The 13,123-nt window shown below is 42.4% G+C and overlaps 1 protein-coding gene across 1 annotated transcript; it reads left to right on the top strand.

Annotated features, from left to right (window-relative positions):
- Window positions 1-2,428: 2,428 nt before the first annotated feature.
- LOC119487430 (ubiquitin-conjugating enzyme E2 H-like) lies at window positions 2,429-12,646 on the top strand. The gene is made up of 7 exons (XM_037768305.1): window positions 2,429-2,801; window positions 7,789-7,865; window positions 8,035-8,109; window positions 8,211-8,250; window positions 8,512-8,564; window positions 10,049-10,177; window positions 11,345-12,646. Exons 1-7 carry the CDS (start codon window positions 2,749-2,751, stop codon window positions 11,467-11,469), a joined length of 552 nt encoding a protein of 183 aa, XP_037624233.1. The 5' UTR covers window positions 2,429-2,748; the 3' UTR covers window positions 11,470-12,646.
- The last annotated feature ends 477 nt before the right edge of the window (window positions 12,647-13,123 follow it).

The raw sequence follows: 13,123 nt of genomic DNA, 5'->3' as shown, positions 1-13,123 counted from the left end.
AAATAAACTGGGACACATTTAGAATGTTTACGTTTAAAACCGTGTAATGGTCTAAATGTTGTATATTTGTGACATCACAAATGGACAGAAATCCTGACGGCTTGTTTCAAACGCACAATTTCTGAATACGAGCTGTGTGTGTTTCTCCGTATATTGAACGTTTTGATAGTTTAACAGTATTTATATAAAGCACTTAAACCTGCTTTATAATATAAAAGACATGAAAATCTCACTTTTTACAATATGGGACCTTTAAATCTGCCATGTAAAACAGGCTGAACAAAGTATTGTTTTGTATTAACCTGAAACATTAAAAGGTCAAAAGACATCTTCTGGCATTAAAATGATGGCTCAGACTTCAACTAAAGTGTAACTCTGTGTCATAGTTTAGTATGCAACGTGGTGAAATCCACCATGTCTGTCCTGAATGCACAAACACTGCAGAGATTTACACACTCAGATGTAAATCACAACAGCATGAGAAGAGACCGCTCTGGTGACTCAGAAGAAGAGCAGTTGGTGAACGTAACGACAGACAGCTTACTGCTTCATAATATCAAGCCAGAGTGGTGTTCTGTGTTTACGTTGGTTACATGTGTGGTCAGACATTTTGTTTTAGTCACATGGCTCTCTTCCTGGTTCCACATGGCTGGAGAAACACACCTAACAACATCAGCAAAACAAAGGATTTTGATTCTGCACTTGTCATCGTATGACAAGCGAGGGGTCTCGTGTAAAAGCACTGGATCAGAGCTCAGCAACCTTTACTATCAAAAGAGACATTTTAGGCAAAAATAAATAAATCTGTCTGGAGCCGCAAAACATGTGATCATTGTGATGAAGGTAACACGGTTTATAGTCTAACATTACGAGAATAAAGTCATTCACATCCACTGCAACAGGAAATAAACTGAGACACTTTAGAATGTTTATGTTTAAAACTGAGTAATGGTCTAAACCAGAGGTCAGCAGTCTCTTCAGCCCCTCTCCAGAGGCTCCCTGTGGATTTATAAAATGGAAATGAATAACTGTTCTTTGTTTACATTTTCATTTTTATTTATCATTGTTGTAGGTCTATGGTACGACGGTACAACGGAGTATTAGGGCCACATTGAGGGGAAAAAAAATAATCTGAGATTTAGAGAATAAAGTCATAATATTATAAAGTATTATAACTTTATTTTCGTAATATTACGACCTTTTCAATCGCACAATTTCTGAATACGGGCTGTGTGTATTTCTCTGTATATTGAGCGTTTTGATAGTTTAACAGTATTTATATAAAGCACTTAAACCTGCTTTATAATATGAAAGACTTTAAAAATCTCACTTTTTAAAATATGGGACCTTTAAATCTTCTTTCAGCCTTCCTAGGAGTTAATTTTAATCATAGATACATGCATAATAGAAAGGCACGCACTTTATCTTTGAGCACTATTTGACCAGCCTCTCAAAAAAAAGTCAGAAATAAATCTTATATTTAAATGTGGACTTTCATCTTTATAATGAATGATCGCAGCTCTGTTATTCTCTGTCTGATGTATTTCTATACCTGAGTCTGTATATAACCACAGTAAGAGTGTATCTGTGTTCTGTGTGGTGTATTTCTATACCTGAGTCTGTATATAACCACAGTAAGAGTGTATTGGTGTTCTGTGTGATGTATTTCTATACCTGAGTCTGTATATAACCACAGTAAGAGTGTATTAGTGTTCTGTGTGGTGTATTTCTATACCTGAGTCTGTATATAACCACAGTAAGAGTGTATTAGTTTTCTGTGTGATGTATTTCTATACCTGAGTCTGTATATAACCACAGTAAGAGTGTATTAGTGTTCTGTGTGGTGTATTTCTATACCTGAGCCTGTATATAACCACAGTAAGAGTGTATCTGTGTTCTGTGGAGTGTATTTCTATATATAACCACAGTAAGAGTGTGTTAGTGTTCTGTGTGGTGTATTTCTATACCTGAGTCTGTATATAACCACAGTACGAGTGTATCTGTGTTCTGTGTGGTGTATTTCTATACCTGAGTCTGTATATAACCACAGTAAGAGTGTATTAGTGTTCTGTGTGGTGTATTTCTATACCTGAGCCTGTATATAACCACAGTAAGAGTGTATCTGTGTTCTGTGGAGTGTATTTCTATATATAACCACAGTAAGAGTGTGTTAGTGTTCTGTGTGGTGTATTTCTATATATAACCACAGTAAGAGTGTGTTAGTGTTCTGTGTGGTGTATTTCTATACCTGAGTCTGTATATAACCACAGTAAGAGTGTGTTAGTGTTCTGTGTGGTGTATTTCTATACCTGAGTCTGTATATAACCACAGTAAGAGTGTATCTGTGTTCTGTGTGGTGTATTTCTATACCTGAGCTCCTCCTCTGGCTGCTCTGGTCGCTGGTTGATGTCACTGAGCAGCAGAGACAGAGACAGAGACAGTCTGCAGGACTCAGCACTCAGGACACCACTAGGTAGAGCTGCAGAGACAGTCTTCAGGACAGGACCCAGCTAGACTCAGCTAGTCTCAGCTAGGTAGAGCTGCTGCTAGAGCAGAAAGTGGGCGATGTTGCAGCTGGGATCCTGTTTATGGACGTTGAGAGGAGGCTGCTGATCCAGTCTGCTGATCCAGTCTGCTGATCCAGTCTGCTGATCCAGTCTGAGGGCCTGTGAGAGGTTCAGGTTGAGTCTCGTCTCATCGCTGCAGTATATTTTTAGATCACTTCTTGTTCTCTAAAGGAATACTAACATGTCGTCTCCCAGTCCGGGCAAGAGGCGGATGGACACCGACGTGGTGAAACTGTATCCTTCAACATCAACAGCAGCCAGCCTGAGATCCTCAGACTGCTGGTTGTTGTTTTATAACATGTTGACATCATCTAGTCCTGAGAGATCCACTGTTCAAGAGGTTCTATTGATGAGCCCGCTGGCTGTGTGATGTTAACAGATGCTGTGTTATGTTAGATTCTGCGGTTAGCTGGCCGTTCAGTTAGCAGAGCAGCTAACGAGGAGAAGCTACATGTTTATTAGTGAACTCAGCCTGTTAGCCACCGTTAGCATGCTAATGCTAACACAGCTAGCTGAATCTGTCGCAACACAACGCAACTCCCTGTTAGCATGTTAGCATTAGCATGTTAGCATTAGCATGTTAGCATTAGCTTGTTAGCATTAGCTTGTTAGCATGCTAACACATTAGCTACACAACGAAGCGCTGTAAACTCCCTGTTAGCTTGTTAGCATTAGCATGTTAGCATTAGCTTGTTAGCCTGTTAGCAGACAGTATGTTGGTCGCAGCGGACTGACAACACGGTGTGACGAGTTAGAGGAGACTAGTTTACATTCTGGAGACGCTTCTTATGGAAGAAATGTTTATTATGTGTTTATTTAGCGTCAAGGAAGCTAGCTGTGTAGCATGCTAACATGCTAGCATGCTAACGCCATGCTAACATGCTAACAGAACAAATAAGGTCGCTGCAGCGTCACAGAGACGATCTCTGACTAAGTCAACAGCTCACTACGGTAATTAATTACAACACAGAAACAGGATTTTCACCTTTTTTGCTTTTTAATATTGTTCCCCAAATACAAAATTATCCTGCAGATTGTAGATAAACAAAAGCTGAATTGTATGCATAGTGAATAACTCACTTTGGCGTGTATACCACAAATTATACAGTAAAGAATGTGAAGCCATAATTTAATTTAATCGAGTTTTAACGAGGCAAAAAATGAAAAATCATCTTTTTTAATTTTTTTCTTTTAATTACAGTTTTTTCCCTCAACACTATTCGATGTCACATGATGTTCTGTTTTACTTTGTTTTTGTGTTATTGGTGGTTATTCACAGTTTTCAGCTGAAGTTTGCATGAAAGGATTTCTGACAGCGTGAAGCTGAATTGTTTTGTTTTTGTCCTGCAGCTTAGATGCTGCTCTGTGATTGGTCAGCCTGTTACCATCCGGAACACGGGAGGGGGCGGGGCTTCACACACAGCTGATCGAGCAACAACAAGCTGCTGTACAGGGCACATGCTGGGGGATGGGGGCTGGGACAACACCTCCATGTTCAGGGACCAGGGATGGGGGCTGGGAACAACAAGTCCAGGGCAGGGACTAGGGACGGGGCTGGGAACAACACGTCCAGGGCAGGGACTAGGGACGGGGCTGGGAACAACACGTCCAGGGCAGGGACTAGGGACGGGGCTGAGAACAACACGTCCAGGGCAGGGACCAGGGATGGGGGCTGGGAACAACAAGTCCAGGGCAGGGACTAGGGATGGGGCTGGGAACAACACGTCCAGGGCAGGGACTAGGGACGGGGCTGAGAACAACACGTCCAGGGCAGGGACCAGGGATGGGGGCTGGGAACAACAAGTCCAGGGCAGGGACTAGGGACGGGGCTGAGAACAACACGTCCTGGGACCAGGGACGGGGCTGGGTGGACATGTTGTCAACAGGACTACAGACAGACAACAAGTCCTGAAACAGTCAGCTAGTCGATTGATTTTATTAGTCGATCAATAGAAAACTCATCGGCAACAATTTAGATAATCGTTTAACTAATTTAGCAAAATGTTTAAACATTAACTGGTTCCACTTTCTGAAATGTGAGGATTTCCTGTTTTGGACTCTGGGTCAGTGAAAACAAAATATTTGAAGATGTCACCTTTGTGACGAGGATATTTCACGATTTTCTGACATTTTATAGACAATGTCAATTAATTAATCAATTAATTGATTAATCAGAAAGGTAATTGAAAATGATAATAATCACAAGTTGCTACAGACTGCATAAATAGTGAGTATAGCTGTAGTTCTTTATATTTGAATAAATTAAGTTTACAACTTTTAAAAACCTTTATCCTCAGATGCTATTAGTGAATAAAAAATAGTTTAATGTGCAGTATTTAAGTTTCAAGTTGGGCTGTCAATCGATTAAAATATTTAATTGCGATTAATCTCATGATTGTCCATAGATAATTGTGATTAATCACACATTTTTATCTGTTCTAAATGAACCTTAAAGGGAGATTAGTCAAGTATTTAATCCTCTTATCAACATGGGAGTGGACACATATGCTGCTTTATGCAAATGTATGTATATATTTATTATTGTAAATCAAATAACAACAGAAAACAATGATGAACGATGGATTCATCAGGTTTTATAGTTTACTATGATAACAGTATCTTCACTCTAACTTTAATCTGTGCCGGTTCAACCTAAAAATCACAAGTTGTGTTAATGCGTTAAAGAAATTAGTGGCATTAAAACGAATTAGAGTTAACACCTTATTATCACATTAACTTTGACAGCCCTAGTTTCAAGTATTTTTCTTTAAGTTGTTAGAAAGTTTTACATAAAAACTTTTTTAGACTCCGACGCAATCAAGTTAATAATACAAAATTTGATCCACCCAAACATGTATCTGGGAGGGATTGATAAGATTTAATCAACTCCTTGAGTCCTGTAGTCAGTTTGATCATTTAACCTTTTATTCCTTTAATATTCAACCAATAATAATCAGCCATTGAGCCCATTATTAATTCATTATAATAATGAATGTTTATTAACCCTCTCTTGAGACTGTTGGTCAGAGCGTTAATACACATCTGTGGTTCTACCAGGATGCTAATTTTGCGGAACTGCTGGAGCACAATAAGTAACGCCAGATAGCTCGTCAGGAGGCAAAACAACAATTTTAAAAAGCTCAGTCACTCAGTAAAAAGAGTTTGCAAACCGCTACCAGGCATGATGTTAACATGCTCTAGTGCCGACAGATTTAATGATACCCGGGTAAACTGGTATTCTTAAATTGGTTTCTGTACTTTTAGAATATAAAGGCAGCGCTGCGTGGTGATAATAACGTAGTACATTTTACCACAGGCATGATCACGGACGGTCATGTCTATAAAAAGATGCAGACGCGCCTGGGTTAGCTCAGTTGGTAGAGCGGGCGTCCATGTATCAAGGCTTGGTTCTGACCGCGGCGGCCCGGGTTCGAATCCGGCCTGTGGCCCTTTCCGCATCCACTCTCTCTCTCCCCCCTTTCAAGACTCTATCCACTCTCCTGTCAATAAAAAAATGGAAAATGCCCCCAAAAAAAAAATAACTTTAAAAAAAAAAAAAAGATGCAGACAAAGAGAGCTTATTGTTTTTACTATTTATATGATAGTTTTGTTTTATTGATGCCATCATAAAGTATGGATGAGAAACCTAAGAATAGACGGAGGGAGTCACGAAGGAGAAACATGTTAGGATCCATCAGTTCTTGCTGTTGTGGATCTCGTCTGAGCAGTTTTCCGACCCTGAGTGCAGCGCTGCCGTTTAACAGGAGATGCCGAACATAGTTTCACGTTGTGGCTTTAAATCAAATATGTCACCATTGAACAGCTGATTCTGGCGTTGCTTCCACAGCCGCCATTCCTGCTCTCAGATTATTTTACTGTCCTCACAGACAGACTTCTGCAGATGTTGTCTGTTTTATAAATGTAATTGCACAGATGGGATTAGAGCTGATACAATCAATGTCACGGGAACTACATTTATAAATTAGATAACAAATAAACAACTCTTCTCTCATTGCATCAGAAGAGAGTGCTGATAAATGACCGTGAGCTTTTCTGCAACATAAAGCTTCTCCCTCGTGTAGTTACGTTACTCCTGAGTGAGCAGATGTTTGGGTTTCTATGGGACATCCTCGGGGAAAGGCATACGAGAGAGATGCACATTATTAGTCTACATCTACGTTTGGTTTATTTATAGAGCCCGTTACCTCAGATCACATTTAGAGCTACGCAGTCTTCTTGCTTGGTGGTTTGCAAACCTGTTTTACTGATTGACTGAGCTTTTTAAACTTGTTGTTTTTCCTCCTGACGAGCTGTCTAGCGTTATTTATTGTGCTCCAGCAGTTTGGCTAAATTAGCATGGTTGCGGTCCCTTAGTTAGATTGTTTGGAAAGAGATGACAGAAGGATTTATGGCAGGATGATGATGAACAGTTCCCTTGTGTGGTTTTTGTTGTTTTTTTCCTCTATCTGTCATCGTGTCAGACTCACACAGTCGTTGACTGAACACGTTGGACCTTTCTGCGTCGCCGTCAGACGGCTGACTCGGTCTCGTGTCTCTCTTCTGTCACCACACGCTGTGATTATGACACATCCTCCCCACCCAAGTCACCTCCCATCTCCTCCAGCTGTAGTTACCTGCTAAACACATGAAAGTTCCCGTCAGTCTCCCTTTACAGCTCGGCTGGCTGACGGCAGCACGTTGATGCTTATTAAACTAAGTGTGTTTATAGGGAATAATAGTTGAGTTGAAAAGTGATCATTAATATCATCTGTAGTCGTAAAGTCGTAATATTACGAGAATAAAGTCATAACTTCGTGAGAAAAAAAGAAAATAACACGTAAAATGACTACTTTATAAACTTTATAAATGTCTTTATTCTCATAATATTACAACTTTTTTTTCTCTTTAACTGACTTTAACTTTTACACAGATTGACCGCCATCGCCTTGTCTGATCAGTTGTTGTCCTGAGTGAGAAGTTGTTTTGCTGTTAAGGAAACCTGTTGGTTGAGTTTGTCTGATGCTGCGTTATTGATCTCGCTGCCGTGGCTCCTGTTATTGATCGTATGTTTGACCTCCGTCCAGACGAGTTCACACAGAGAGAGAGAAATGTAGACACAGCAGCTCGTTTTGAATTCATTTTTGGTGAAGGTGTGTTTGAATTCTCTTCGTCTTCGTGTCTCGTGTTTCTGGTCGCTGCCTTTTCCTTAACCAGACGTCAGCATTGAGAGCAAGCACGAGGTCACCATCCTCAGTGGACTCAACGAGTTTGTGGTCAAGTTCCACGGACCGCCTGGATGTAAGTTTACTGATTAACACATTAAATTATCCCTCTCATCGACCAGCATCTCACCTGCGTTTAATCAGCATCCAGTCATTCCAAAATCATTTTAACATCCCGGATAAAACTGTTTTATGTGACATTGTTTGTTTCACTCGAGAACATTGATCCATCTTTTTGTTTCCAGCATCGTACGAAGGAGGCGTCTGGAAGGTCAGAGTGGACCTGCCAGATAAATACCCCTTCAAATCACCATCAATAGGTAGGAAATGTTTCTGCAAGTGTTGTGATGAAGCCTTGAAATCCCCGTAATGAATCTTACTCTACAATTATTAAAACCTGCTTCTTTTTTTTTGTTCACAGGATTCATGAATAAAATCTTTCATCCCAACATCGATGAAGCGTAAGTGTGCATATACAGTATTTAAAATATCACTTTATATACTTATTTGACCAGTTAACGTGGCCAAAAGTGAATTTATTTTTATGGCAATAACAATAATGTTATAATTGTAAATGTTGCCTGAAGCATTTCCTGCCGTTGGCATATAATAAATGATTGATATTACAGAGGAAAAGCTGATTTCTTGTTCAGGTCACTTTGCTTTGCTTTGCTTGGACAGCCTCTGCCGGGTTCTAACTCACAGCGTTGTGTCTGTTTCAGGTCAGGAACGGTGTGTTTAGATGTCATTAACCAGACATGGACGGCTCTCTACGGTAGGTCACAGCCACAGCTCGCATTGTGACGGCTTTATGTGGTTTCACCGATCGCTCGGTTAAACTGACTGACAGTAATAACCAATAAAATCAACACACAAAGCGAGCAGCTTATACCTCTCCAGGCAGAGCATCTCGGTTTAATCGGCTTACACTTCAGTGATAACTGCTGCTCGTATCGAGGTCGCGCTCTGAGCGCCGATAGATAAGAAGGTCCCGAGGCGGAGAGGACTCTGAACAGAGCCAGGTGGACACACTCACCTGGATGTTTCTCACGTTGTTCCTGCTGTGCTACAATGAACGACACACTTTTCTTCACTTCTATCTAATTCGACCAGATTTTAAGTTTACATTTGAGTCTCTGGGCCTTTTAAAGATCAAGTTGTGAGTTACATTGATAGTTATCTCAACGGTACGTCACTGTTTAAATAGTAAATGGACCTGCATGTCATGCTTTTCTAGTCTTCCGACCACTCAAAGCGCTTTACACTACATGTCAGCATTCACACACTGATATGAGAGGCTGCTGAGGTGCCAACTTTGCCCATCAGGATCTAATCTAAATACTCATTCACACATCGATGGCTATGCCTTCTGGAGCAGTTTGGTTTTGGGTTTTGGGTTAAGTGTCTTGCTCAAGGACACATCGACATGTGGCCGGGGCAGCCGGGAATCGAACCACCGACTTTCTGATTGGTGGACGACCTGCTCTACTCTCTGAACCACAGCCTTCCCCCTGTTTCACAAAGTGGACTTCATGAGAAAAGGGTGCATTTGTTTTTAAAATGTAAAACCGTCTGTGTTTTAAGGAGAGAAGTCTGAGATGTGTCCCAGCTGAAGAGGGACAGCCATGTTCCTCTCAGCTACACATTTGTTGTGTATGTGAAAACACACCTATATCCTATGTTGCGTGGGCGGCGTGACGGTGTGGCGGTGTAATGAGCTGTTAGCACAGATAATAATCCTCAGCTATGATGACTAACAGACTGAACAGATGAACAAATGAAAGAATGCAGTCGGCAGCCTTGTTTGAACCTTGTTTGATTTTGTTATGGAGTTATAGAAACCTTAACATCATCATATTACATGTAGTGAGTTTACAGCATGTTTAATTGATGTTTATCCTTTAATTAATTATTAAATCCTGTACTTTATTATGTATCTGAAGGTTGTTTGAGGCTCACAGACCTGAAGAGGTTATCCTCAGCTGACAAGTAAATGAGACCCGAATCGCATTTTTATGCTTCAACTCTGTTAATCTGTTTCTACTTTTCACTATTAGTATATATATATATAATGTATGTATATAAATACAGCAAGGCTGACCTCACTATAGATGTCAGCAGTTGCTTCTCTGTCTTGTGTCACACACATTTCATCCCAGTACAGACCTCTAGTGGATCATGTTGTAACTGCTCTCATCCAGCTGGTAGCTTCTTTGTTCTTCTCTGTACTGACTAATCTTTTCTCCTCTAATCCACCAGACCTCACCAACATCTTTGAGTCGTTCCTCCCTCAGCTGCTGGCCTACCCCAACCCCATCGATCCTCTGAACGGGGACGCAGCAGCCATGTACCTGCACCGGCCGGAGGACTACAAACACAAGATCAAAGGTAGAGCACCGAACTGTCCGACACTGGAAACCTGAAGTGGTGGATGATGAGAGGTTAAAGGGACTGTTTGTAACTTCTTCCAGGTATAAATCATTGCTGGTCGGTGTCTCATGGTCACTCGCTTGTGTTTACGCTGTTCAGACTCAGACTCCAACACAAACTACAGTGAAGCACCAAAACCTCTTGGTTGTCTCTAGTGAAGCCCGTCTGTTAAACAGACACCGGAGTCTCTGCTCCTCTGCTCCTCTGCTCCTCTGCCTGCCTTCACTCACACACCGCACTCCTCTCTCTCTCTCTCTCCACCTCTCACGTGCATGCTGCTCACTCCACACTGCAGAAGAGTTAGTTTAGCTCTGAGAATATCTAGTGAATGTACAGTGGACGTTTGTGCAGAAATAACTGCTGCAGCTCCTCCAGACCAACAGAGGTTTCCCGTGTCTTGTGAAGTGACGGGGCTCCGCAGAGAGAAACGTTATCGTCTCCGACCAAAACTCCGGCGTCTCCCCCGTTCCCTCCGGCCGCGGTCGGGAGGCCGAGGCGGGAAAAGCCAACACTAGGATCAGCATTGATTCATGGAGAGACCTTGGTCTGGTCAGCTAACATTACTGCCAAGCAGCTGAAATATAGAGTGATATTGTGCTTTTAGCTGACGTGTGTCTCCTCACTGTGTTGAGCGATGCTCCTTCATGTCTATGTAGAGCGAGCACAAGCGCCAGCAACAGGACGCTGACTTTAGTTGACTTAACGGACACAGGTGAAGCTGTTAACAAGACATTTAGGATTCTTACAAACAGTCCCTTTAAGTCACATCAGCTTCATGTACACATTTTATTTTTCACCTAAACACCGACTCTTCCACCTCAGCCAAGTGTAAAACAATATTAGTGTATTTTTTACTTGAATTTCTGTCATTTCCACAGATGAGTTTATGCACAGATTTAAACTGGTAGCTCATCGGGTAGAGCGCGAACCTTTAAGGCTGAGTGGACCTGCAGTTTGAGTCTCTACCTCGATGAAATCAAACCAACCGGTTGATGAGTGTCTCAAGTTTAGAGTTTAATATCTGAGTTTATTAGATGAATCCCTGACAGCTCAGTCTGCTGATGAACACGTCCAGAGAGTTTCCCACCCATGACACCCCCCTCTCCTTGTGTTTCCTTCTTTCAGAGTACATCCAGAAGTACGCCACGGAGGAGGCTCTAAAGGAGCAGGAGGAGGGAGGGGGCGACTCCTCTTCCGAGAGCTCCATGTCAGACTTTTCGGAGGACGAGGCTCAGGACATGGAGTTGTAGTGACTCCCCCCCCTTCGCCTCACAGCAGACTGTCATTTCCTAAAGAGCAGAAACTCAGTGCTATATTCATATTTAAACAAGACAATTTTTTACAGCAACACGAGGATTTTTATTGCTACACAAGGATTTGCAGTACGATATTGCAGAATATTAAACTTAGGAATTCATGACCACCTGCCCTTCGGCCCTCCTCTTCATCACCCGAGAGCCTGTTTAGACCAGAGAGGAGTTCATCGTTCATTTCCACCGTCTTTGGTGACTTCAGTCGAGGCCTTCGCTCCAGACTGAGCAGTGAGGCCGACGCAGGAGGAGGACGGAGGAGGACGGAGGAGGACGACGGAGGACGACGGAGGACGACGGAGGACGACGGACGACGGACGACGGACGACGGAGGACGGACACGACACGCTCAACTTTTGTTCTTGTCTTTATTAAACACTTTACTGCGTCTCGGGCTTCTGTCCCCCTCGCCGACGGAGGACCGCAGGATGACAATCCACCATTTCTGAGCGGTCTCAACTCCCCATACCCCCACCCGAGGAGCTGCCATTACAATCATCACTTCGAGGAGCTGAAGGCCACCGCGTCGTGGTCGTCGTGTGTTCATCGTGTACAGACTGGCGTGGCTGCAGACGGCCTCTCTGACAGGACTGCTGACACGTCACACACACACACCATCAGACGACCGATGCATCAACCATGACAACGCCACAGCGTGTGTGTGTGTTTGTGTGTGTGTGCGTGTGTGTTCGTGTGTGTGTGCATGCATGGATGTAGTCCAGGGAGAATCATGGCGTATTGAAAACCTGTGTTGTTCTGACCCCTGAGCAGGAATCATAAAGCCCGGGACACACCGGGAACGTCAGCAGCGCGTGGCGGCTGCGTTACCTGTTGTTTTTATTTCGGCGTCCGTGTTAACAACACTGACCGCGTGAGACGCGCTTCTCAGCTGCGTCTCTTCTAGAGATTCGAGGTGTCGCCTATTTTTGATGTGTGCCGCGCGGTTCACAGCAACAACAGACAGTGAAGGTGATCTATTGACTGCATATTAACATCATATCAGCAACATTACTATAGTTTATATGTCTATCTGGAGAATATGTTATGGAGTGTATTTTTTTTTATTTTTAAATCAACACTTCCTGCTTTCATTTCAAAATAAAAGCCCTCAAGAGTTTTTTCTGTGGACAGAATTCCTTCATTTGTTAACATAAGGCTTTTATTCTGAAATATGTGCCGGACAGTGATGTAGAACATGCAGTGACTTGGAGAGCTCCATGAATGAATATAGTACGGAGTTTTAATGGTAGATTATTACTATTATTTACAAATTACCACACGTTTCTGAACCTTTCTCTGTCTAAAATAAATATAAATTACATTTATAATGAAATGAAACGGCCATTAAAAGACAAACTCTATGTAGAAAGACGCAGACGCCATGCGCTCCTGACGTTCCCTGTGTGTCCCGGGCGTAAGAGAAGGCTCACAATCCTGATGCTCCTCTTCTTCAACACCCTCCTCCTCCTCTTTCCTCTTCTTCCTCCTCTTCCTCCTGCTCCTCCTCTTCTTCCTCCTCTTCCTCTTTCTCTTTCTCCTCCTCCTCCTCCTCCTTCCCCTTCCCCTTCCTCCTCCTCCTTCCTCTTCCTCCTCT

Source organism: Sebastes umbrosus, chromosome 4 (assembly GCF_015220745.1).
Source record: "Sebastes umbrosus isolate fSebUmb1 chromosome 4, fSebUmb1.pri, whole genome shotgun sequence".
Classification (NCBI taxonomy): Eukaryota; Metazoa; Chordata; class Actinopteri; order Perciformes; family Sebastidae; genus Sebastes; species Sebastes umbrosus.
Note: the sequence above shows the minus strand (reverse complement) of the source record. Positions and strands in the feature narration are given on the sequence as shown.